This window comes from Symphalangus syndactylus, chromosome 21, assembly GCF_028878055.3.
Source record: "Symphalangus syndactylus isolate Jambi chromosome 21, NHGRI_mSymSyn1-v2.1_pri, whole genome shotgun sequence".
Taxonomy (NCBI): Eukaryota; Metazoa; Chordata; class Mammalia; order Primates; family Hylobatidae; genus Symphalangus; species Symphalangus syndactylus.
In genome coordinates, this window is record NC_072443.2 from 36,468,809 (window position 1) to 36,496,327 (window position 27,519).

General features: G+C 37.4%; 1 protein-coding gene across 14 annotated transcripts in view; it reads left to right on the forward strand.

The window, feature by feature from the left end:
• Positions 1-27,519, forward strand: part of SLC35A5 (solute carrier family 35 member A5) — a 50,652-nt gene that overhangs the window by 17,111 nt on the left and 6,022 nt on the right. For 4 of the 14 annotated variants that reach the window (XM_063630038.1, XM_063630042.1, XM_055258994.2 and 1 more), the window contains 2 exons: positions 2,163-2,943; positions 4,286-7,171. In XM_063630038.1, coding sequence (XP_063486108.1) covers positions 2,163-2,943; positions 4,286-4,351 — 847 coding nt within the window. In that variant the 3' untranslated portion in view covers positions 4,352-7,171. The other 10 variants (XR_010118453.1, XR_010118455.1, XR_010118454.1 and 7 more) reach the window with 10 other exon arrangements.

Consider the following 27,519-nt stretch of genomic DNA (forward strand, 5'->3'; position numbering starts at 1 on the left):
AGCAAACAATTCACTTGGGAGGAGAGGCCCTCAGGAAGAGTAGCCTTCTAGCCACAGGCATTCGGCTCCGAGCATCCATTACTATGTTTCACCGAGGCAGTGGAGAGAGGAGTGAAGTGAGCTTCCACTGTTTTGTATCAGTTAAACCGAAGAACAAATTTGGTCATGCAGACTCAGTTGTCATTTCAGATTGTCAGCTGACTTTACAGGGTAATTTATTAAGCTTTGTTTTCTTTCCTAAAAATCTACCATTTTTAATTTTTAGCTTAATCCTTAATAAATTTTACGTTCCTTAGAGCATTACCTTGAATGAGTAATTGTTTACAGAAGGTGTTGTCTAGCTTAAGGATTTCTTTCTTTTTTCTTAATATTAGTGAAAAATGTATAGCTGCTACAAAACTTTTAGAGGAACTATACGTTATGTCATTGCCTCACTTGTATGTGATTTGCAAAAATTAATTATATAATTTTTTTTGTAAAATGGACACCCATTTTTTATCTCTGTGGTCATTCTGTTTGTTTTCTGCTACTTAATGTGTACCAGCTGCACCTTCAGAAATTTAAGTGGTTAGTTCACAGTTTCTTACCTGATGGCATAAGGCTGTGCTAACGCCATCAGTAAGTTCTAGATCTGGCTATTTGAAAATTACATACATATGAGAAAGCATATAATAGTGTGCACAGGTATGCTGCTATCTAGGCTAGTCTGTGCATTTAGCAGTTTCAGAGCATGAAGCTTTATATGCACACAACTTCCTATATGTGCATCCTGGAAACTTAGAATTATACTTAGGAAGTGTGATGATGCAGAAGGAAGACATACAAAACCACGGATCCCATCCCTTCTTTAGTCTTTAAGTACATGACCTTAGGGAAATCTGTTATGTTAACTGTTTCCTCCCTTAGAGCAGAAATGCCTAAGTGTATGGTAGGTGCTCAATAAATGCTCCAATGATATAAAAATTCTCATAACTTCTGGTTCTCACCTATTGCTTTACACTTCTGCATTTTTTATGTTCCTCTTTTTTTCTTGGTGTTCCCCTTCTTTGCCTAACTAACTGATCTTCAAACGTCAAGATTTTGTTCCCCCAAGAGGCCTCCTGACAATGCCAATGAGAGTGAGATATTCCTCTTTGTCAGCATTGTACATTCTTGTTGCCTTTGCATAGAGACTCTTCCCTCTGCCTAGATATATCACCACCTCCTTTTTCACATGATAAACTTCAATTTATTTTTCATCTTTTAGCTCAAGTGTCATTTCCTCTTTGAAGCAATACCTGACTATTTACAGATTCTAGTGTTGCTCAGTTTACTCCAGTTGTCCCATTAATCACTTTTCACACATACTGAAATCATTTAGTTTCATTGTTTTCTCACTGTTAGAGCATAAATTCCTTGAACATGGAGATGTCATCTTTATCTCCCCAGATTGCCTGGCACGTAGTAGCTGCTTATTAAACATCTGTTGAATAGAATGAATCAGCAAAATGGAATAATAATAGTACATGTCCTTTATATCTCACAAGTTTGTTGCTAAGGAAAATAAATAAAGGATTGTTAGAACTTTGTAAACTGAAATACTACCCAAAATAACATTTTTCTTTGGCTTGTCAGCCAGCAGTTTGCTGTTTAATGCTCTATGATTAGGCCATGGATCTAGAGCCGACCTTCTCCTTTAAATCTTTTTTGGGTTATGGACACCTTTAAAGATTTGACAAAGCTTTGCAGGATCTCCTACATAGGGGGAAATTAATCTATACACAAGATTTCTGAAGCTCATCTACATTCTTTCTGGTTCTAGGAAACCAGGTTGAGAATCTCTGCTGTAACTTTATAGTACGATAAAAGTTATTGTGTCAGAGGTCCAAGATAGCTCTAGAGGTAGAAAGGAGGCCATGTTAAACTTCTAGGTTAAAAGGAAACCTACACAGAAGGGAAATGACTTGAGCAGCCTTAGGGGATAGGTGTTATAAAAATGAATTAAAACATTAAATTTGAGAGACAGGCACCAACAGGTTTTCCCTGAACTTGAATGGTAGGAAATGCTAGCAAAAACTGGGTCCAGTTTATTCAACCAAATACTCAAGTGACTGAGTTTTCAGTAGAAACTATTGATATGGGGGGAAAACAGTAGTAAAATCTTGTTTTTCATCTTTGAACAGGAGGCGTCTAAACTGGATCCAGTGGGCTTCCCTCCTGATTTTATTTTTGTCTATTGTGGCCTTGACTGCCGGGACTAAAACTTTACAGCACAACTTGGCAGGACATGGATTTCATCACGATGCCTTCTTCAGCCCTTCCAATTCCTGCCTTCTTTTCAGAAGTGAGTGTCCCAGAAAAGACAATTGTACAGCAAAGGAATGGACTTTTCCTGAAGCTAAATGGAACACCACAGCCAGGGTTTTCAGTCACATCCGTCTTGGCATGGGCCATGTTCTTATTATAGTCCAGTGTTTTATTTCTTCAATGGCTAATATCTATAATGAAAAGATATTGAAGGAAGGGAACCAGCTCACTGAAAGCATCTTCATACAGAACAGCAAACTCTATTTCTTTGGCATTCTGTTTAATGGGCTGACTCTGGGCCTTCAGAGGAGTAACCGTGATCAGATTAAGAACTGTGGATTTTTTTATGGCCACAATGCATTTTCAGTAGCTCTTATTTTTGTAACTGCATTCCAGGGCCTTTCAGTGGCTTTCATTCTGAAGTTCCTGGATAACATGTTCCATGTCTTGATGGCCCAGGTTACCACTGTCATTATCACAACAGTGTCTGTCCTGGTCTTTGACTTCAGGCCCTCCCTGGAATTTTTCTTGGAAGCCCCATCAGTCCTTCTCTCTATATTTATTTATAATGCCAGCAAGCCTCAAGGTCTGGAATACGCACCTAGGCAAGAAAGGATCCGAGATCTAAGTGGCAATCTTTGGGAGCGTTCCAGTGGGGTAAGTTTGTGAGGGTGCTCCTTTTTGCTTGTTCTTCCCAAATTTAAAGCATAGTTAATTCAAGGAAAAAGATAAAATCAGTACTGATTTGTCAAAGAATGTATTGGATCTCTGACTTTTAAAACCGAATCAACAAACATTCCTTGGACTCCTGATGTTTGCAACGGCTCATGATCAATGCTGTCAGGTGTAGAGAAAAAGTATAAGTCAATCTCAAGGACCTTATGTGTTATTTCATAGAATACTATAGAATTATACACCTGGAAGATACCTCACAGGTTGTCTTGTCCTGTCTCCATAGTTTTACAAGTGAAGAAATAGGCAAAATGGTTTACAGATAATCAATGAAAGAACTGGTACACCTATATCTGACTCCAAGTCCGTTTCTCTTTCTATTCCGCCATAGTTAGGGAAATAAGCTCATTTGTGAGAGAAGTTGGCCTTTCATATTAATAAGTCTTGTTAAATAGAAAGCCTGGCTCATCAGTCCTCCCTGTGGTTATTCATAAGCCAGTATGCCAGAAGGGCAGGGTTTGTTTATTTCACTAGAAAGGTAGTTTTCAAAAGGATCCTTGCAAGGCAAGTAGGAGGAAAATATTTTCTAGAAAAATGCTTATGCAATTATTCCGAATATCTCCCAGTTGCTTGCAATTGTTTTGGAAGGCTCTGTCAGTCATTTTATTGGCAAATTAATGATCTCTTTGAAGATTCAATTAAGGAGTTAAATATATGTTAAATAAGTGAAATAGACATCTAGCTTTAGATTTACAATTTTCTTGAACACACAAAATATGAAATATTTTATACAATGAGCATTTCACTCTTTGGGAAAAATAATCTATTGCTTAATAACATTCATGGCAGAGCTTGCCTGGGTGTAATGCCTCTTGTCGTGATTCAACAGATTCTAAAGATGAAAAAATTAGGATCTTGAGTTTCAGATACCCTGCTCTTAGCCAGAAGTCCTATATTCTTTTCCAACAGCTGATAATGCCATTTGATCTAATTTTTAAGCAAAAGAAAATATATAGGTAACAAGGCCTATGAAGGCCTATTTCTCTAACCTTTAATAATTTTTCTGCAATACCAGCAGGTGGTGCTCCTCACTTTGCTCATGATAGCTTTGAAATTTTGAGTACTGAGTACACTTCACTTTTTTATCCTCTCATACTTCTATAGTTAACTTTCCAAGAATGCAAGTATTTATTTAATTTGGCCAGGTTATATCTATAGCTTAATGAGGTAAGATCAGTGATTCGTTAGTAAGGTTTCCCCTTAGTAATCTTTAAAAATGCTACCTTTCCAGTTTTGTTCTAATTACTGCTTTCATGTTTCCTTTTAGGATGGAGAAGAACTAGAAAGACTTACCAAACCCAAGAGTGATGAGTCAGATGAAGATACTTTCTAACTGGTACCCAGATAGTTGGCAGCTCTCTTGAACCTTATTTTCACATTTTCAGTGTTTGTAATATTTATCTTTTCATTTTGATAAACCGGAAATGTTTCTAAATCATAATATTCTTTGCATATATCTAGCTACTCCCTAAATGATTCCATCCAAGGCTTAAGAGTACCCAAAGGCTAAGAAATTCTAAAGAAGTGATATAGGAGTAACAATATGAAGAATTCATTCACATCTCAGTACTTGATAAATCGGCAAGATATATTTGCAGATTATTTTCCTTGGCCTTCAAGCTTCCAAAAAACTTGTAATAATCATGTTAGCTTATATATACACATAGAGATCAATTTGCCAGATATTCACAATTATGTAGTTCTAGTTAACATGCCAAAGTCTTCCCTTTTTTAACATAAATAATCTATGTTGTTTCTTGAATTTTGAGGCCCTAGAGATAGTCATTTTGCAAGTAAAGAGCAATGGGACCCTTTCTAAAAATGTTGGTTGAAGGACCTAAATACCTGGCCATACCATACATTTGGGATGATGTAGTCTGTGCTAAATATTTTGCTGAAGAAGCAGTTTCTCAGACACAAAATCTCAGAATTTTAATTTTTAGAAATTCATGGGAAATTTGATTTTTGTAATAATCTTTTGATGTTTTAAACATTGGTTCCCTAGTCACCATAGTTACCACTTGTATTTTAAGTCATTTAAACAAGCCATGGTGGGGCTTTTTTCTCCTCAGTTTGAGGAGAAAAATCTTGATGTCATTACTCTTGAATTATTACATTTTGGAGAATAAGAGAGCATTTTATTTTATTAGTTACTAATTCAAGCTGTGACTATTGTATATCTTTCCAAGAGTTGAGACACTGGCTTCAGAATCATACCAGATTGTCAGTAAAGCTGATGCCTAGGGGCTTTTAAAGGGATCCTTTCAAAAAGATCACTTAGCAAACACATGTTGACTTTTAACTGATATGTGAATATTATTACTCTAAAAATAGGAAGACCAGTAATATATAAGTCACTTTACAGTGCTACTTCACACTTACAAGTGCATGGTATTTTTCATGGTATTTTGCATGCAGCCAGTTAACTCGTAGATAGAGAAGTCAGGTGATGATTTTAAAAATTAGCAAACAAAAGTGACTTGTTCAGGGTCATGCAGCTGGGTGATGATAGAAGAGTGGGCTTTAACTGGCAGGCCTGTATGTTTACCGACTACCATACTGTAAATGTGAGCTTTATGGTGTCATTCTCAGAAACTTATACATTTAAGTTTCATGCAGATGAATATAAGGTAATATACTATTATATAATTCATTTGTGATATCCACAATAATATGACTGGCAAGAATTGGTGGAAATTTGTAATTTAAATTATTATTAAACCTATGTCTTGTGTTGCCACTCTGTCATTTAGGGTGGGATGTGGAGTTACTTTTAATCTTAAAAAATAGAGTGAGACAAAAACCTACACAACTTTTAAAACTTTCTCTTTAAGTAGATCTTTACTTCTAACAATAACAAAGGCATTTTCATCAGTTATGTGAGATAGGAAGATTATATCTATTATGGCGATTTATTTTAAAGGTAAGGGAAATGAGGTACAGCAGGACCTTTTTTAGGAAATGTGGCATACAAAACATTTTTATCTCATAAAACATAAAAATTACAAAAATATTCTTACAAAGATATCACATACAGAATACATTAAATAGCAGATTTCAGTAGTGCAAGGAGATTGATTTTCTTATTTACAATTACTTTTTTTTCTCACCTTACTCTTTGGGAAGCATTTTTTGCACAAAGTTAAGTGTACTTATGTTAACTTGCCACTTAATGAGAGAGGGAGAGAAAGAGTGAGAGCACAAGATCATGTGCTGGAACTAAAAATGTTAAGTTCTATTCGACCCAGCAATCCCTCTACTGGGTATCCACCCAAAGGAAAATAAATCGTTTTATCAAAAAGACACTTGCACTGGTATGTTTATCACAGCAGTATTCACAGTAACAAAATCATGGACTCAACCTAAGTGTCCATCAGCGGTGCCTGGAATAAGAAAATGTGGTACATATACACCATGGAATACTCTGCAGCCATAAAAAATAATGAAACCATGTGCTTTAAAGCCACATGGATGCAGCTGGAAGCCATTATCCTAACTGAAATAATTCAGAAACAGAAAATCAAATACCACATGTTCTCACTTATAAGTGGGACCTAAACAGTGGTACACGTAGACACAGGATTCCAAAGTGAGAAGGGTGATGTATTAGTCCATTCTCATGCTGCTATAAAGAAATACCCGAGACTGGGTAATTTATAAAGAAAAGGGGTTTAAATGACTCGCAGTTCTGCTTGGCTGGGGAGGAGGCCTCAGGAAACTCACAAGCATGGCCGAAGGCAAAACAGAAGCAAGCACCCTCTTCACAAGGCAGCAGGAGAGAGAGTGCCAACAGGGGAACTGCCAGATGCTTATAAAACCATCAGATCTCATGAGAACTTACTATCATGAGAACAGCATGGGGGAAACTGCCCCCATGATTCAATTACCTCCACCTGGTTCCTTCCTCAACACCTGGGGATTATGGGGATTACAATTCAAGATGATATTTGGGTGGGGACACAAAGCCTAACCATATCAGATGGGAAGGGCATGAGGGTTGACAAAATATCTATTGGGTACAATGTTCACTGTTTGGGTGATTGGTCCACTAGAAGCCCAAACTTCCTCATTATGCAGTGTACCATGTATACGCAATGTAACAAACCTGTACATGTACCCCCTCAATATGAAATAAAAGTTTTTTTTTTTTTAAGATGCGAAGTTCTGATGTGTATCCACTGGAGGTCTTATGGGCACCACTGTTTTAAGAAGGTCAGAGGTCTAGAAAGCGTATCCTACATGCCCCTGAAATGAGGATAGTATAACCTGGAGAGGAGCAATTGTCATGTGAAAAAGGAAGTAGACATTTTTCTGCTCTGGAGAATCAAACTACAGTAAGATTTATATGGTAGTGATTATTATTTTATTATAATGAGGACTTTCCCAAAATAGGTTACTTTTCAACAGTTAAAAGAACCTTCCTGAATAGTAGAGAATAGTAGTAAATTATCACTGAAGTTTTTAGGAAGAGATTGTGTCATCAGGATGTTTTAGAAGAGATTACTTCATTAGTGTAGAAGTTGGACTGATTTCTAAAGTCCCTTTCTATTTTTAGATTCTCTTCTGCACAGTTATGACCTACATATAATGCACTGAATCTGTTCCCTTGATAGTTTCTGCATAGTCTTTGGTTGTGCCACAAGTGTGGCCTGCAGTAAATGACCTGGTCTAACTGTCATTGGTCCTAGGACTGAACTGTCCAGGAATGTGCCTAATCCTGAGGGAAAGCAGCAACATGGCTGTTGGTTATAGAGAGAAAGATGGCTTAGACTCAAGATCTCAAATCCTTGTCCAGCTGCATCTTGCTGCCATGGGTTTTCAAGATCCACATACAGAGGGGATAACTTGACAGAATTACTCTATAATTCTAAGGCTTTTTTTGCTTCTGAAGTCCCATGTGGTAGCCTTGTCACTTGTAAGCTGGACTAGACTTGGTAGATCTGCAGAGAATCTTTTTGCTTTTCTTTATAGACCCAATTGGCTTGATTAAATAAGCCATATCCTCCTTGGCTCCTTTTTCCTTTACCTATGTCCTGATTTTTCCATGAACGTCCACTTTTCCTGTGGGGAGAAGAGGCAGAGAAAGTCAAGCTCAATGAAGTGTGATATTTTTTTCTCTAAAACCTAGAGCAGAGTTTCTTAAACTTCCTTTTAAAGGAAAAAAAATGTTATAAATGTCAGCATGGACTTTTTTCTACTTTACTGCTATTTAAATACGTACAAACATGAAGTATAAACTGCTTGTATTTTTTATATGAAAACCGAAACATTTACAAATTAAAATACAAAGCTTTACAACCAATAAATTTCTATTTGAAATATGAAGGTAATGAGAAAGTGATATTTTGCTCAAATAGAATCTTAACAGACCCCCAACAGTCCTTCAGAACTTCTGCCCTCACTTGCTGTTTTAGTTCCTTCAAGTACCACCCTATGGCTGTCAAGATAACAGACTTGTTGACTTTACAAATCATGCATTTAATCCTGCTGTGGATTTATCAACCCATGTTCCTAACAATCCCATATGGATGCTGCTAACTCCCATTGGCCTTGGTGCCCTGGAAAGATTTTTAAAATACCAGCTTTATGTGTTCCCTGAAGTTCTGAAAGAACTCACTAGTAAAATTGCCTAGGCTTGGCACTTTTTTGAGATACTTTATTTTTCCCTCTCACAACATTCTCTCTCCCTTTTCCTCTTCTTGGTTCACTCTTGATCATTTGTTTTGCTAAAAAAATCAGCCATTCATACAGATTTTTGAATTTATTTGCATAGGAATTTATGATTTATTCTCATAATCCTTTGAATTTCCCATTGGTGTAGTTCTGTTTTCTTTCTCATTCTTAATTTTTTGTCTGAAAGTTTTTTCTATTATTTTGTAAAAATATAGGTTCTAACTAGCTATTTCTAATTATTTTTTTCCATTTTTATAGTGGTAAAATGCACAGCATAAAATTTCATGTCTTAACCATTTTATGTGTACAATTCAGTAGTATTAAGCACATTTGCATATTTATATTATGCAACCATCACCACTGTCTACTTCCAGAACCCTTTTCATGTTGCAAAACTGAAACTCTATACCCATTAAACAGTAACTCCCCATTCCTCCCTCCCCTCCGTCTATGGCAGCCAACATCCCACTTCCTGTCTTTATGTTTTTGACTATTCTAAATACCTCATTTATAAGTGGAATCATACAGTATTTGTCCTTTTGTCACTGACTTCTTTTACATAGCATGATGTCCTCAAGGTTAATCAGTGTTGTAGTGTGTCAGAATCTCCTTGCTTTTTAAGACAGAATAATATGTCATTTTATGTATATGCTACATTTCTTTATCCATTCATCCATCAATGGACACCTAGGTTGCTTACAGCAATTTAGCTCTTGTGAATAATGATGCTATGAACATAAGTTTACAAATAATCTCTTAGAGATCTTGCTTTCAATTCTTTTGAGTATATATACATGAAAAGTGGGCAAAGGACTTGAATAGGCAGTTCTCCAAAGAAGATATACAAATGACCAATGAGCACATGAAAAGATGATCAACATCACTAATTATTAGGGAAAGGCAAATCAATTCTACCATGAGATATCACATTACACCCATTACAGTGGCCACTAAAACACAAACACACACAACAGAAAACAACAAGTGTTAGTATGTGGTGAACTTGGAACCCTTGTATACTGTTGGTGGGAATGTTGGTGGGTATAGCTGATATATACACACACACACACACACACACACACACACACACACACCCCTGGAAGTGGAATTACTGGATTATATGGTAATTCTTTATAAATTAAAGTCTACATTTTTAATTTTTTGAGGATCTGACATACTGTTTTCCTTAGAAGCTCTACCATTTTACATTCCCCCCAACAGTATACAAGGGTCCCAAGTTCCTCATATACTCACCAACACTTGTTGTTTTCTGTTTTTGTTTTTGTTTATTTAGTGGCCATTGTGATGGGTATGATGATGTAGACTTGATTTCTCTTGCGCTAATAATTAGTGATGTTGAGCATCTTTTTATGTGCTTGTTGGTCATTTGTATATCTTCTTTGGAGAAATGCCTATTTAAGTCCTTTGCCCAGTTTTGGATCTGGTTGTTTGTTTTGTTGCCATTGTTAAGTTTTAGGAGTTCTCTATATATCTTGATATTAATCCCCTATCAGATATATTATTTGCAAATATTTTTCCTAATTCTGTGTCTTGCCTTTTTACTCTGTTGATAGTATGTTTTGATGTACAAAATTTTTAAATTTTAATGAAGTCCAAATTGTCAATTTTTTCTTCTATTGCCTGTGCCTTTGGTGTCATATCCAAGAGATGATTGCCTAATCGAATGTTGTGAAAATTTTTCCCTGTGTTTTCTATTGAGCTTTATAGTTTTAGGTCTCATACTTAGGTCTTGTATACATTTTGAGTTTATGTGAGTTTATTTTTGTATATGGTGTTAGGTAAGGGTCCAGCTTCATTCTTTGGCATGTGGACATCCAATTTTCTCAACACTATTTGTTGAAAAGACTGTTCCCCCATTGATTGATATCGTTATCCTTGTCAATAATCATTTGACTACATATGTGAGGGTTTATTTCTGGAATCTTTGTTCTATTCCATTGGTCTGTATGTGTGTCTTTATGACAGTACTATACTCTTTTGATTACTATATATTTGTAGTCAATTTTGAAATCTAGAAGTATAAGTCCTTGGCTTTATTCTTCATTTTCTTTTTTTTTTTTTTTTTTTTTTTGAGACGGAGTCTCGCTCTGTCGCCCAGGCTGGAGTGCAGTGGCGCGATCTCGGCTCACTGCAAGCTCCGCCTCCCGGGTTCACGCCATTCTCCTGCCTCAGCCTCTCCGAGTAGCTGGGACTACAGGCGCCCGCCACCACGCCCGGCTAATTTTTTGTATTTTTAGTGGAGACGGGGTTTCACCGTGGTCTCGATCTCCTGACCTTGTGATCCTCCCGCCTCAGCCTCCCAAAGTGCTGGGATTACAAGCGTGAGCCACCACGCCCGGCCTATTCTTCATTTTCAAGATTGTTTTGGCTATGCAGGGTCCCTTGATATTCTATATGAATTTTACGATGGGTTTTTCTATTTCTGCAAAAAAAAGTATTAAGATTTTGATATGGATTGCATTAAATCTGTGGATCATTTTAGTTAATATTGACAGCTTAATAAAATTGTCTTCCGGTTTACGTACGTCTTTTCATTTATTTATGTCTTTAATTTTCAGAAATGTTTTGTAGCCTTCGTTGTACAGGTCTTTTACCTCCATGGTTAAGTTAATTTCCAAGTAATTTATTCTGTTCTTTTTGTTTTTGTTTTTGTTTTGAGACAGAGTATCACTCTGTCACCCAGGCTGGAGTGCAGTGGCGTGATCTTGGCCCACTGCAACCTTCACCTCCTGGGTTCAAGAGATTTTCCTGCCTCAGCCACCCAAGTAACGGATTACAGGCATGTACCACCATGCCCAGCTAATTTTTAGTACAGATGGGGTTTCACCTTGTTGGCCAGGCTGGTTTTGAACTCCTGATCTGAAGTGATCCACCCACCTTAACTTCCTCAAGTGCTGGGATTACAGGCATGAGCCACCGCACTCAGCCAAGTAATTTATTCTTTTTGCTGCTATTGTAAATGGAATTGTTTTCTTAATTTGCTGTTTGGATTGTTCATTGTTAGTATATAGAAATGCAACAGATTTTTTGTGTTGACTTTGTATCCTGATACTTTGCTGAATTCATTTATTAGTTCTAGTGGTGGTTTTGTGGAATCTTTAGGGTTTTCTACACATAAGATCATATCATCTGCAAACAGAGATAATTTTACTTCTTTCTTCTTGCATTTTTTTTTTCTGCCTAATTGCTCTAGCTAAGACTTCCAGTGCCATGTTTCATAGAAGTGACAAAAGTGGAGATCCTTGCCTTGTTCCTGATTGTAGAGGAAAAGCTTTCAGTCTTTCACCATTGCTTATGATATTTGGTGTGCGTTTTTTATGTATGGATTGTTTGTTGTATATATGGATTGGCTGGATTGGATGTTGTAGTTTTTGTCTACGTTTTTAAGCGTTTTTATCATGAAAGGGTATCAAATGCTTTTTCTGCATGAATTGAGATAATCACATGGTTTTTCTTCATTCTGTTAATGTTATGTATTGCATTGATCATTCCAGGAATAAATCCCATTTGGTCATGGTGTATAATCTTTTTAATATGCTGCCGAATTCAGCTTGCTACTATTTTGTTGAGATGTGTGTGTGTGTGTGTGTGCATGCGTGCACGTGTGCACATGCAGTTACTCTAATAAAAGTAAATGTTTTGGAGCATAGGCATAGTGTGTTTTCTGATTCAGAGATTCTATTTTGTTCTAGTAGGACCTTTAATTTATACCAATTTCTTCATTCTTACCTTCATCACAAGTTTTCAGAGGATGCTACCTTGGTCCAGATCTCACTCCTTTCCCCAGCAATCTGCCTTTCCTAACATTGGCAGCTTTGATCCTCTGTACCATGAAGTCCCTTCTTTTCAACTCCTCAGCAGTCAGTATTGTTAATTAACCAGGTCTCAGGCATGTTCTGTGTTTATCTACACTTGCTCTCTGTGGATGGTGAGGATTTTTACATGTTCATAAGAGATACTGGTCTGTAGTATTGTTCATAAGAGATATTGGTCCGTAGTTTCGTTTTCTTGTGGTGTATTTGCCTGTCTTTGGTATTGTGGTAATCCTGGCCTCTTAGAATTAGTTAGGGAGTGTTGTCTCCTCTTCAAGTTTTTGAAAACGTTTGAGAAGGATTGGTGTTAGTTCTTTAAATGTTTGTAAAACTCACCAATGAAGCCCTCCAGTCCAGAGCTTTTCTATGTTGAGTGGTTTTTTATTACTGATTCAATCTCCTTGCTAAGTCTACTCAGGTTTTCTATTTCTTTGTGACTGGTTTGGTAGGTTTTATGTTTCTAGGTATTTGTCCATTTCATGTATGTAATGTAAATATATGACATTAATATTGTTAATGTTAATATATTGATACTAATGTTAATATTGATATCATTAATAATGTTATATTAATTATTGTTATTTGCATTTTTTTTAATTATTAGGTGTAGTTTGGTCTACCTTTAGTACTCAATAATTTTTTTTGAGAAAGTTGATATTGGTTTGGTATTTTGAACTGGTCTGAAAGTTTTTTATAATATTTGAAATGTATTACACCTATACTCCTAGTCTGTTTTATTACTAATGATTACTTTTACTTTTTTTTTTTTTAATATTATACTTTAGGTTTTAGGGTACATGTGCACAATGTGCAGGTTTGTTACATATGTATACATGTGCCATGTTGGTGTGCTGCACCCATTAACTCGTCATTTAGCATTAGGTATATCTCCTAATGCTGTCCCTCCCCCCTCCCCCCACCCCACAACAGTCCCCGGAGTGTGATGTTCCCCTTCCTGTGTCCATGAGTTCTCATTGTTCAATTCCCACCTATGAGTGAGAACATGCGGTGTTTGGTTTTTTGTCCTTGCGATAGTTTACTGAGAATGATGTTTTCCAGTTTCATCCATGTCCCTACAAAGGACACGAACTCATCATTTTTTATGGCTGCATAGTATTCCATGGTGTATATGTACCACATTTTCTTAATCCAGTCTATCGTTGTTGGACATTTGGGTTGGTTCCAACTCTTTGCTATTGTGAATAGTGCCGCAATAAACATACGTGTGCATGTGCCTTTATAGCAGCATGATTTATAGTCCTTTGGGTATATACCCAGTAATGGGATGGCTGGGTCAAATGGTATTTCTAGTTCTAGATCCCTGAGGAATCGCCACACTGACTTCCACAATGGTTGAACTAGTTTACAGTCCCACCAACAGTGTAAAAGTGTTCTTATTTCTCCACATCCTCTCCAGCACCTGTTGTTTCCTGACTTTTTAATGATGGACATTCTAACTGGTGTGAGATGGTATCTCACTGTGGTTTTGATTTGCATTTCTCTGATGGCCAGTGATGATGAGCATTTTTTCATGTGTTTTTTGGCTGCATAAATGTCTTCTTTTGAGAAGTGTCTGTTCATGTCCTTCGCCCACTTTTTGATGGGGTTGTTTGTTTTTTTCTTGTAAATTTGTTTGAGTTCATTATAGATTCTGGGTATTAGCCCTTTGTCAGATGAGTAGGTTGCAAAAATTTTCTCCCATTCTGTAGGTTGCCTGTTCACTCTGATGGTAGTTTCTTTTGCTGTGCAGAAGCTCTTTAGTTTAATTAGATCCCATTTGTCAATTTTGGCTTTTGTTGCCATTGCTTTTGGTGTTTTAGACATGAAGTCCTTGCCCATGCCTATGTCCTGAATGGTATTGCCTAGGTTTTCTTGTAGGATTTTAATGGTTTTAGGTCTAACATGTAAGTCTTTAATCCATCTTGAATTAATTTTTGTATAAGGTGTAAGGAAGGGATCCAGTTTCAGCTTTCTACATATGGCTAGCCAGTTTTCCCAGCACCATTTATTAAATAGGGAATCCTTTCCCCATTTCTTGTTTTTGTCAGGCTTGTCAAAGATCAGATAGTTGTAGATATGCGGCATCATTTCTGAGGGCTCTGTTCTGTTCCATTGATCTATGTCTCTGTTGTGGTACCAGTACCATGCTGTTTTGGTTACTGTAGCCTTGTAGTATAGTTTGAAGTCAGGTGGCATGATGCCTCCAGCTTTCTTCTTTTGGCTTAGGATTGACTTGGCGATGCGGGCTCTTTTTTGGTTCCATATGAACTTTAAAGTAGTTTTTTCCAATTCTGTGAAGAAAGTCATTGGTAGCTTGATGGGGATGGCATTGAATCTAAAAATTACCTTGGGCAGTATGGCCATTTTCACGATATTGATTCTTCCAACCCATGATCATGAAATGTTCTTCCATTTGTTTGTATCCTCTTTCATTTCATTGAGCAGTGGTTTGTAGTTCTCCTTGAAGAGGTCTTTCACATCCCTTGTAAGTTGGATTCCTAGGTATTTTATTCTCTTTGAAGCAATTGTGAATGGGAGTTCACTCATGATTTGGCTCTCTGTTTGTCTGTGATTGGTGTACAAGAATGCTTGTGATTTTTGTACACTGATTTTGTATCCTGAGACTTTGCTGAAGTTGCTAATCAGCTTAAGGAAATTTTGGACTGAGACGATGGGGTTTTCTAGATATACAATCATGTCATCTGCAAACAGGGACAATTTGACTTCCTCTTTTCCTAATTGAATACCCTTTATTTCCTTCTCCTGCCTGATTGCTCTGGCCAGAACTTCCAGCACTATGTTGAATAGGAGTGGTGAGAGAGGGCATCCCTGTCTTGTGCCAGTTTTCAAAGGGAATGCTTCCAGTCCTGAGTGACCTACAAAGGGACTTAAACTCCCACACAATAATAATGGGAGATTTTAACACCCCACTGTCAACATTAGACAGATCAACGAGACAGAAAGTTAACAAGGATATCCAGGAATTGAACTCAGCTCTGCACAAAGTGGACCTAATAGACATCTACAGAACTCTCCACCCCAAATCAACAGAATATACATTTTTTTCGGCACCACACCACACCTACTCCAAAATTGACCACATAGTTGGAAGTAAAGCTCTCCTTAGCAAATGTAAAAGAACAGAAATTATAACAAACTGTCTCTCAGACCACAGTGCAATCAAACTAGAACTCAGGATTAAGAAACTCACTCAAAACCGCTCAACTACATGGAAACTGAACAACCTGCTCCTGAATGACTATTGGGTACATAATGAAATGAAGGCAGAAATAAAGATGTTCTTTGAAACCAACAAGAACAAAGACACAACATACCAGAATCTCTGGGAAACATTCAAAGCAGTGTGTAGAGGGAAATTTATGGCACTAAATGCCCACAAGAGAAAGCAGGAGAGATCCAAAATTGACACCCTAACATCACAATTAAAAGAACTAGAAAAGCAAGAGCAAACACATTCAAAAGCTAGCAGAAGGCTAGAAATAACTAAAATCAGAGCAGAACTGAAGGAAATAGAGACACAACCCTTCAAAAAATTAATGAATCCAGGAGCTGGTTTTTTGAAAAGATCAACAAAACTGATAGACTGCTAGCAAGACTAATAAAGAAGAAAAGAGAGAAGAATCAAATAGACGCAATAAAAAACGAAAAAGGGGATATCACCACCGATCCCACAGAAATACAATCTACCATCAGAGAATACTACAAACACCTCTATGCAAATAAACTAGAAAATCTAGAAGAAATGGATAAATTCCTCGACAAATACACCCTCCCAAGACTAAACCAGGAAGAAGTTGAATCTCTGAATAGACCAATAACAGGCTCCGAAATTGTGGCAATAATCAATAGCTTACCAACCAAAAAGAGTCCAGGACCTGATGGATTCACAGCCGAATTCTACCAGAGGTACAAGGAGGAACTGGTACCATTCCTTCTGAAACTATTCCAATCGATAGAAAAAGAGGGAATCCTCCCTAACACATTTTATGAAGCCAGCATCGTCCTGATACCAAAGCCTGGCAGAGACATAACCAAAAAAGAGAATTTCAGACCAATATCCTTGATGAACATTGATGCAAAAATCCTCAATAAAATACTGGCAAACCGAATCCAGCAGCACATCAAAAAGCTTATCCACCATGATCAAGTGGGCTTCATCCCTGGGATGCAAGGCTGGTTCAACATATGCAAATCAATAAATGTAATCCAGCATATAAACAGAACCAAAGACAAAAACCACATGATTATCTCAATAGATGCAGAAAAGGCCTTTGACAAAATTCAACAACCTTCATGCTAAAAACTCTCAATAAATTAGGTATTGATGGGACATATCTCAAAATAATAAGAGCTATCTATGACAAACCCACAGCCAATATCATACTGAATGGGCAAAAACTGGAAGCATACTTTTACATTTTTAAAAGCAACTTAGAACTTTATGATGTTATCAAGTTCAAAAAATAAAATTATTAATATACTGTCTTCACTGAAAGATGAGGAACTTAGGATATGTTTCCTCCCAACTCCCAGTTTGTCTTAATAAGCTCTGGGTATTTTGTCTAGGTCTACTATCCTCTATTGCATCAATTCTAAGACTCATGTTTTAACATATTACTATCTCTGAAATTGGGATGTTTTAAACAATAGCATGTTAAAATAGCTGCTGCCTTGTGATGGTAATGATGAAGCTTTCTTTGCCTGTGCATTCAGGTATTTGGCATGACTGAATAAGTACAACTTCTTGACATTTCAGTCAACACACCACTTAAGGACCATCTGAGGAGAGAATAGATGTGTTACTTGTCTGAAAATCTTTTGATGCCTCCTTTTAAGAACAGAACATGACAGCCTCAAATTATACAGAATTGATATCAATAGCTTAGAAAAAAGTCCTGGAGACAGCAGAGAAACTCCCTTAAGAAATTAGGCATCATCATCAGTTCTCTCAATGGTGCAGAGAACTATTCTGCGTGGAAAACTTCAAACATCTACAGCAATGAATCAAATAGTGATTCAAAAGATTCTGGCTTGAAATGGGAAAATATTTTAGGAATAGCTTTATTAATTTATTTAGCTTATTGTTTCCCTTTTATGTTATTAGAGAGTGATACATGATAAATCAGTCTTTAAGCACTCTAAACAAATATAAAAATTCTAAGTAATAAAAAGGCATTGTTTTTAGTTAGCAGCGTACTTTCTTAGTGGGATATAAAATTGTGGTGCCACTTGGAATTTATGCTGTCATAATTTGTTAACTTGGAAGTTCCTTTTAAAAAATATTTTACTATATATAGTTTTTTTTCAAGAATGGTTTGCCTTTTAATTTATTAATCCCAGTTATCACAACTAATTAAACTTAATTTGTTCATGACATAACTTCCTCATTCATAACTTTTTAATGCTAATTCATCTATCAGCTGGAAGCAGTCTTAAAATAGATTTTTCTTTTTTGAAAGAGTTTTGACTGATAAATTTCCTGAGGTTTGGTGTATATATATATATTCAGCATCTAGTAATTATTTACTAACTCCAGATTTTTTCTATTCATCTTACTACTCAAAGAGGTTTTGCATTTTTTGTTACTTTCTATGGCCATTTAATACAAGGGACAGCTTCTCTGGAAAATAATTTGAGTCACCCTTTTTTTCCATCAGAAATTAATCTTTTTTGTTTCATTACCAAGAATTACCAAGAAGTTAAAGGTTTCCCTGCTCTGTGTTAAGTGTGTGTGTGTTTTCTTTGTAGGTAAGCAATTTTTTGAGTGTTTGTATGCCTTTTATATAGGCCCTTTATTTAAGGTTCCTGCGTACTCATATTTAAACAGAGTTTAACATTCCAGTTGGGCCTAATATTTGCCAAAAAAAAAATAGCATAGATAGAATCTTCCTTACCTAATCCCTCTTTTCCTGAACAATGTTTGAATGCCATCTTTAACTTATTCTAAAGGGCTGGAAGCTACTTTAAGGATATGCAAGGAAGGCAGGAGCCATAGAAAATTGCGGTGAGGGAATTTTGTGGGTGTGTGCTTTTCCTCTACATTGCTTGAAACTCCTGCTTTGAGAGCCAGTTCCACACAGATACAATTACTACTGTCTCCTGTTTGTGAGGAGGGAGTATCAGTTGAATTTTAGTTTCTTCTCTTGTTTTAGATTAAGCCCCCTAATTTGGTGAGAAATCTGGTTAAGTGAAGTTCCTTGAAAGCAGCACACAACTTTTCTCTAAAGCTGTGAAATTGGTAATTAGAATTTTTTATATTTTATACTTATAAATACTATATAATATTTTGTATGTTTTACATTTATGTCATACGTTTAACATACAATATAAACTTTTAACATTTTAGATTTAATATTTTGTATATATGTTAATATATATATTCTGCCCTGCAAAACCAGACTCCACACAGCATAATCAAATAAACCTTTTATTTATAGGCAAAGGATATAGTACAAGAAGAAAAAGAGAACACAGATGACATCAGGGGTCCAAGAGACATTCCATACTTAAGCTTCACAATGTCCTTATTTGCACACATATACCACACTGCCTTCATTTTCTCCAGCTGAGAGATTTTGTGTAAGAAATCTTGACTTCTGAGAGTTCAAAGTCATTCCCAACAGGGTCTTTATGTCTGTCTGGTCATATTATCAGCCAGGCTTACTTAATGTGTTAGGCCAGTTGGAAACCGTCATTAAAGAAACTGACCCTGGTGATCACCAGAGTACTTTCAGACTATAAACAACCCATCATAAATCCCACTGCCCTTATCTTGGCCAAGAGACAAAACTGGACATTCTGATGACCCCAGAGATTATGACAATGTTTTCTGGTCTAATTAAACCGTAGTCTTCATATACTTTTACCACACCTCCTTCCTCCGATTAGGAAGCTAAGTGGGTAAGAAAGAAAAAATAAAGGCAGAGCATAACGATGTCACCCATCTTTGGCCTCTTAGCTGGAGCTGATCCTTGCATGGGCGGTAGACTATAAGTATGTTAATTATTTTTCCTACTGCAGAGTTTCTTCACGTTGGAATGGTGAATAGGTACACATTTCTCAAAGCTCAAAGTGCAAGTCTAAGGATATTCTCTAGTTTCAGTCTTGGTGAAATTTTCTTCTATGAATTCATTACTTTTTAGTTTATTTCAGGGAGGGGATGATTTTTTTTTTTTTTTTTTTTTGAGACGGAGTCTTGCTCTGTCACCCAGGCTGGAGTGCAGTGGCGCGATCTCGGCTCACTGCAAGCTCCACCTCCCGGGTTCACGCCATTCTCCTGCCTCAGCCTCTCCGAGTAGCTGGGACTACAGGCGCCCGCCACCACGCCCAGCTAATTTTTTGTATTTTTGGTAGAGACGGGGTTTCACCGTGGTCTCGATCTCCTGACCTCGTGATCCGCCCGCCTCGGCCTCCCAAAGTGCTGGGATTACAAGCGTGAGCCACCGCGCCCAGCCCGGGATGATGTTTTTTAATGAATTAATACAAGTGTCAGCATCTTTCATGGACATGCAGACAATTTCTTAAAGATAGGAGAGGTAAAAAATCTTCAGGAAAAACTGTGCCTGAACTGTGAGTATCCCGAAGCCATTGACCATGTTAATGGTGGAGCCAATACGAAGTACTTGCTAAATCATGTGGTGCTTGAAAGGAAGAGCAATGTTATAATTCCATCCTCCTAAAGACTACATAACCATCATCACTCATCATCTCTCCCTGGTCCCTTCCACCTGCCAAACCCCCATAAAAACCCATAATTGATGATACATATTAGTTTATAATTAATGGTGTACCTAACTGTTCTCTACTAGTCTGAGCCTCTGTACAGAGAAATGTCAGTTTTGTATTCCTGGTTCCTGGAAAAGTACATATAAAATAGTATAAATACAATAAATGTTTGAATTATCATATAACTTGAGTCTAAACTTTAAATTAGTATCCCGTATTAAGAACTGGGTTGATCAAATGGTTCTTTGCACATATCAAGGCTTTCGACTATTCCCAACCAGGTCTTCCCAAATTTGGGCATATTCCTGCCTCTGCCTACCCTGTTCTAATTTGGCACTCTAAAGATAGTTCATAAGAAGCAAGCCAAAGATAGAAAAGAGAGCTAAGGCTACAGGAGGAATTTACTCCTTAACATTTGGGGGAAGGAAAATGAGGCTTGTCTACAGCAGGGACTGGCTGTCTTCCAGAAATGGTTTCCCAAGGTGTTCCGTACCTCTCTTTTTCTTGGATATCCTTTTGCATTATAGATAGCTTTGGGAAGGGTGTCACTTTTATCATATCAGTTACACCTAATCAGTTGTAGTCATCTGAGAGCCAGAATTATTACTGATAGAGGGACCTGGGAAAGGAGAAAATGACCAGGAGAGAGGAAGGTATGCTTATTGCAGAGGAGAAAAGCCAAAGAACGTTTGCCCATGGGCAGTCTTAGCTATTTAAGTCACCCACTTCTTCACCCGGCTCCCTTGGCACATGTATCAACCCATGGATTGGGAGGTGTAGGACCATTCTTTTGCTTTCTGGAAGGAAAGCACTGACATTTAAGCTCTGTGCGGTCTGCTCAGGGGCTGCCCAGTTTGTCCAAGCTTTAGGATATCAGAGAGATTACGCATTTGTGGTCTCAAGTTAGGAAACTATGTTGAAGAACAAATATATGCCTTATTAGAGGGACTCTTCAGATGTTTAGGATGCTCACAATCCTTGCCAACCTGATGGCCTTGGAAGCTCCAGTCTGGCTGTAAGGAGATGATGAGGGGTTCTGTGTATTGGAGGTGATGACCTCATTGAGTCTCAGCCACAGCAGTGCATTATGCAGGAAAGAATTCAATGGAGTTATTTAATACCTTTCCCTATTCCCACAAAAATCTGGAACTAGGTTCTGAACTGAGAAGTCTGGGTTCCCTGAGAATTGGACATCAATTCAACCACAGGAAGCCTCTAATTTTAGCACTCTACTCACAGAGGGCCAACAAAAATTCACAAATATCACAAACTTTGGAACTTAGGTGTCTAGTCCTCTCTGTCATTTTGTAATGAGAAACTGAGGCCCACAGGTAAAACATCTCACCTCCAGTCACACAGGTAAGTACATGGCAGGGCAAGGACAGGCACTCAGTTTTCCCAAGTCCAGTGGCTTTTTCATGATACCCATTGATTTCTGTGACAGCTGGCCCTTTGCCCCTCATCACCAAATCTTAACTCTTTGGACTTTAATAATGTGCAAAATTAAGAGGAAGTCTGGCATCAGGAGCTTTACACAACTCAGAGAGAACTGAGGAAAGTAGTTAGCATGTTAACTGTGCCTCACCTTCACTGGAAGTGAAGAGCACTCACCAAACCACAACCTGCTATCTGCACACCCCACACCATGAAGTAAAGGACAGCCAAGGAAGAGAAAGGAAATAAAAGCAATCCGACAGGGAGAGCAGGGGGCGAAACGAACAGAGAAACGAACAGAGGTTCTCTCCAAGGGCCATCCATTTTTCTACAATCTCCACACATTCAGTACTGAGATACATTAAGAAGGGCCCACTGAGGCCATCATTCACCCCACTCTCGGGCTGCTTCCATCCTCCAGGCTTCTAGAAGTTGAGAAAGTATGAGCTTCATTATTAACTATATTACAGAAAATGGGACCAGCTGGGTTGCGCCCACTCCCCTGTGTCTGGACCTCCTGTCTATGTAGCAGAAAAGGATCTTTCTGCTGAATTAATATTCACCTCAGAGCCCTGGGAGATGTCTGATGAAAAGTAGTTTTTGAAGAGTCTTGTGACAACCAGTAATTTCGGCAAAGCTGTGGCCTCAAGAGTCTTCTAGATTTCCCCAACTCTACAGAATGCTTTTCTTTTTAAATACCATAATCCCATAATCTTTCTCTAAAATTATAAAACTATTTTATTTTTCTCATTTATTTGGGAGTTTGGTAAGAAATGTTTGGGAAGAAATGCTTTTATGGAGAAACTACTCAGATTTGAAACTACCTAGTCTATACTACCAGAAGACAGAGATTCAGGTTAGCTAGTTTGCTAATCCTCACAGTTTCAGAGATATACCTTGTATTTTTCCTGATTATAGGCTTTGAGGACATTTACCAATAGCAGCCTCCTCTGAATGTATTTGGGTCCTTTTGCTAAGCTATGGCTTATTTTATAGTCCTCCAAATGATGATCTATGACTTCTCTGCCTGCTCATTAGAGGAAGAAAAGCTCAGATGCATTGCTAACTATTACTTCAATGCCAGTGGAACTGGAGAAATGCTTGAAAAAGTAATCTCAGGTTGTAAAAAAGTACTATCTTTTTTTGGTTGCAGGAGCTAGAACCCTATTATTCTGAGAGTAAATTTTCTATTATTCCTATCTAATTCAGTTTCTTGTGAGATGAAACTCCTTCTTTTTTTTGGTGGGGGGACAGGGTCTCACTTTGTCACCCAGGATGATGGAGTACTATGGCGCGATGATCACGGCACACTGAAGCCTCGACCTCCTAGTCTCAAGCGATTCTCTCACTTCAGCCTCCTGAATAGCTGGGACCACAGACACACACCACCGTACCCAGCTAATTTTTTGTATTTTTTTGTAGAGACGGGGTTTTGCCATGTTGCTCAGGCTGGTCTCGAAGTCCTGGGCTCAAGTGATCTGCTCACCTTGGCCTCCCAAAGTGCTGGGATTACAGGTGTGAGCCCCTCACTGCTCCTGGCTCCCTCATTATTATATTTCCTGAAGTTGAGGTGATTTGGGTCCTTTACTTAGAAATTGTCATCACACAATTTCAGGAACAAAGGTAAAGAAATCCATTTTTATTGGCAACTTTGGGCTATGCTTCATCCTGGCAGAAATTTAAAAGCAGTACACTTCGACGTGGCTCACTTTCCTGCACACCTCAAGCAGCTTGTATGGACTGTCCAAGAAAAAATGAGGAGGAAAGTGCTCCATCAAGGCAGAGGGATGAAATGGGAGCATAATTCACACACTAAGAACTGAGTTCTAAAGTCACTTGAGCTTTCTGGAGCTCAGTTGCCTGTAAAACAAGGAAGAATGAATGGTCTTTATGGAAAATGAATGGCAGAATAAGTGATTTGTCAAGTTCATTGAACTATAAATTCCATTTTTACTGTCATTTATTTATAACAAAGTTCAGATATAAAGAAAAATCTGAACATACAGTAGGCACACATAAGCCTATAGCAAATATTCACACGTGGTTTGAATGCATTTATTAATCTCTGTACTTATTAGAATTAATAATAATACTAAAATGATTTGGAGAATTAATGATTAATAATAGTGGAAAACAGCCTTCCCATTATTGTTAGAGAATGGTGCCATCATGATGCTAAATGCCTATCTGAGGGGAAGCTCATAAATATTACTTGACAATATTACTTGATAAATATTTGTTGAAAAAAGAAATATAGTAAAGAAGCAAGGATGGCTGGGCATGGTGGAGCATGGCTGTGGTCCCAGCTAACTTGGGAGGCTGAGGTGGGAGGATTGTTTGAGGGAAGCCGAGTTTGCAGTGAGCCAAGATTGCACTACTGCCTGGGTGACAGAGTGAGACTGTCTCCAAACAAAAAAAAAAAAAAAAAGAAAAGAAAAAAGAAGAAGAAGAAGAAGAAGCAACGAAAGGAGGGAGGAAGGGAGAAAGTTTACTTTGATATGCCATATGATTGAAACAAATGCTCTTTTTTCAAAGACAAGGATTATACTCCTTTGCATTCCAGCTACTTTAGTCCACTGTAACTTGGTAACCTTTGCCTTGAAAACAAAAAGAATCCCTGGATATAATCTCCTTCCTTGTAATTTTTTTATAAGATGCCAGTATGGTAATAGGTCCATTAGCAAGTAGGTACAGGCACATCTTATTTTGTTATACTTCTCAGATACTGCATTTTTTACAAATTGAAGGTTTGTGGCAACCCTGCATCAAGGAAGTCTGTTGATATCATTTTTGCAATAGCATGTACTCACTTTATGTCTCTGTGTCACATTTTGGTAATTCTTGCAATATTTCACACTGTTTCATTATTATCTCTGTTATTAAAATCTGTAGTCAACGATCTTTGATGTTACTATTATAATTACTGGGGGCACCACGAACCACACTTATATAACACAGTAAACTTAATAAATGTTATGTATGTTCTGATTGCTCCAACAACCAACCTTTCTGCCATCTTTCTCCTTCTTCTCAGGCCTCCTTAGTCCCTGAGACACAATATTGAAAGTAGATCAATTAATAACCCTAAAATAGCCTCCAAGTATTTCAAGTGGGAGGAAGTTGCAATCTTTCACCTTAAATCAAAAGCTAGAAATGAACAAGCTTAGTGAGGAAGGTGTGTCAAAAGCCGAGACAGGCTGAAAGCTAAGCCTCTTATGCCAAACAACCAAGTATAAATGCAAAGGAAAAGTTCTTGAAGGGAATTAAAAGTGCTACTTTGTGAATACATGAATGATAAGAAAGTAAAACAGCCTTATTGCTGATATGGAGAAACTTTGAGTCATCTGAATAGAAGATCAAGCCAGCCACAAAATTCCCTTAAGCCAAAGCCTAATTCAGAGCAAGGCCCTAACTCTCTTCAATCCTATGAAAGCTAAAGGGAGGTGAGGAAGCTTCAGAAAAAAAGTTTGAAGGTAGCAGAGTCTGGTTCATGAGTTTTAAGAAAAGAAGCCTTGTCCATCCATAAAAGTGCAAAGTAAAGCAGCAAATGTTGATGTAGAAGCTGCAGTAAGTTATCCAGAAGATCTAGTTAAGATAATTAATGAAAGTGGGTACACTAAACAATAGATTTTCAAAAGAGATGAAACAGCCTTATATTGGAAGAAGATGCCATCTCAGACTTACATATCTAGAGAGGAGTAGTCAATGCCTCACTTCAAAGCTTCAACCAACAGGCTTACCCCTTGTTAGAGGTTAATGCAGCTGGTGACTAAGTTGAAATCAATGCTCATTTACCATTTCCCCAAACCCTATGACTTTTCAGAATTATGCTAAATCTAATCTGCCTGTGCTCTATAAATGGAGCTACAAAGCCTGAATGACAGCATGTCTATGGACAACATGGTTTACTGGCTATTTTAAGCCCTTTTTGAGTCTTACTGCTCAGAAAAAAAGAATCTTTTAAAAATATTGCTGTTCAGGCCGGGCATGGTGGCTCATGCCTGTAATCCCAGCACGTTGGGAGGCCGAGGCGGCTGGATCTCCTGAGGTCAGTAGTTTGAGACCACCCTGACTAACATGGTGAAACCCCATCTCTACTAAAAATACAAAATAAGCTGGGTGTAGTGGTGGGCACCTGTAAATACAGCTACTTGGGGGTCTGAGGCAGGAGAATCACTTGAACTCCGGAGGCAGAGGTTGCAGTGAGCCAAGATTGCACCACTGCACTCCAGCCTGGGTGACAGAGCGAGACTCCGTCTCAAAAAAAATATATATATATATTTTATATATATATAAAATATATATATATAATATATATATATTTTATATATATATAAAATATATATATATAATATATATATATTTTATATATATATAAAATATATATATTATATATAATATATATATATTTTATATATATATTTTATATATATATAAAATATATAAATGATCAGTTGCAGACCACCATAATATATATATTATATATATATATATATATATATATATATATATATATAGCTGTTCATTGACAATATACCCAGTCACCCAAGAACTTGGATAGACATATACAAGGAGATTAATGTTTTCATGCCTGCTAACACAATATCTATTGTGCAGCACAGGAATCAAGGAGTCATTTGCACTTTTCGTAAGGCTATAGCTGTCACACAGATTGTGATCCCGCTAATGGATCTGGGCAAAGCAAATTAAAAACCTTCTGGAAAGGATTCACCATTATAGATGCCGTTAAGAACATCGTGATTCATGGGAGAAGGTCAAAATATGAAGATTAATGAGTTTGGAAGCTAATTCCATCCTTCATGGATGATTTTAAGGGGCTCAAGACTTCACTGGAGGAAGCTCTGCTATAGATATAGTGGAAATAGCAAGATAACTGGAATTAGAAGTGGAGTCTGAAGATGTTACTGAATTGCTGCAATCTCATTACAAAAGTTTAATAGATGAAGACTTGCTTCTTATGAATGAACAAAGAAAGTGATTTCTTGAGATGGAATCTACTCTTGCGTAAGTTCCTATGTACATTATTGAAATGACAACAAAGGATTTAGAATATTACATAAATTTCATTAATAAAGCAGCACCAGGGTTTGAGAGGATTGGCTCCAATTTCAAAAGAAGTTGTACTACGGGTAAAATGCTATCATACAGCATCACATGCTGCAGAGAAATCTTTCATGAAGAAAAAGTCAATCAAAGTGGCAAACTTCATTGCTGTCTTATTTTAAGAAATTGCCACCATCACCCCCAACCTTCAGTAACCACCACCCTGATCATTCAGCAGCCATCAATATCAAGGCAAAAAGATTATGATTAGCAATTTTTAGCAATAAAGTATTTTTAAAAGAAAATTTGTACTTTTTTAGAGATAAAGCTATTATACACTTAATAGACTACAAAAGAGTGTAAACATAACTTTTATATGCACTGAGAAACCAAAAATTTTGTGTGACTCACTTTATTGCGATATCCACTTTATTATGGTGGTCTGGAACTGATCCTGTAATATCTCCATGGTATGCCTGTGCTGTACAGGGGATAAAGTGTGAGGGGTCAAGAATTTTCATGCCAGAAATTCCATAGCAGCCTACTAGAACTCTGAAAGTATCACCTCTGGCTGCAGTGCCAGATTCTGGTGAGGATTTCCTGGATCCCGATTTATATCTGAAAAAACACTAAAAATAACAGAAACAGGGCAGGAAGTGGCTATGATAACAAAGCTGGGCTTGGTACTTTCTCTGGCTTTTGTGGCCAATATTACTGGACTCCTGCGGTATCAAGTTTCATAAAAGAAACT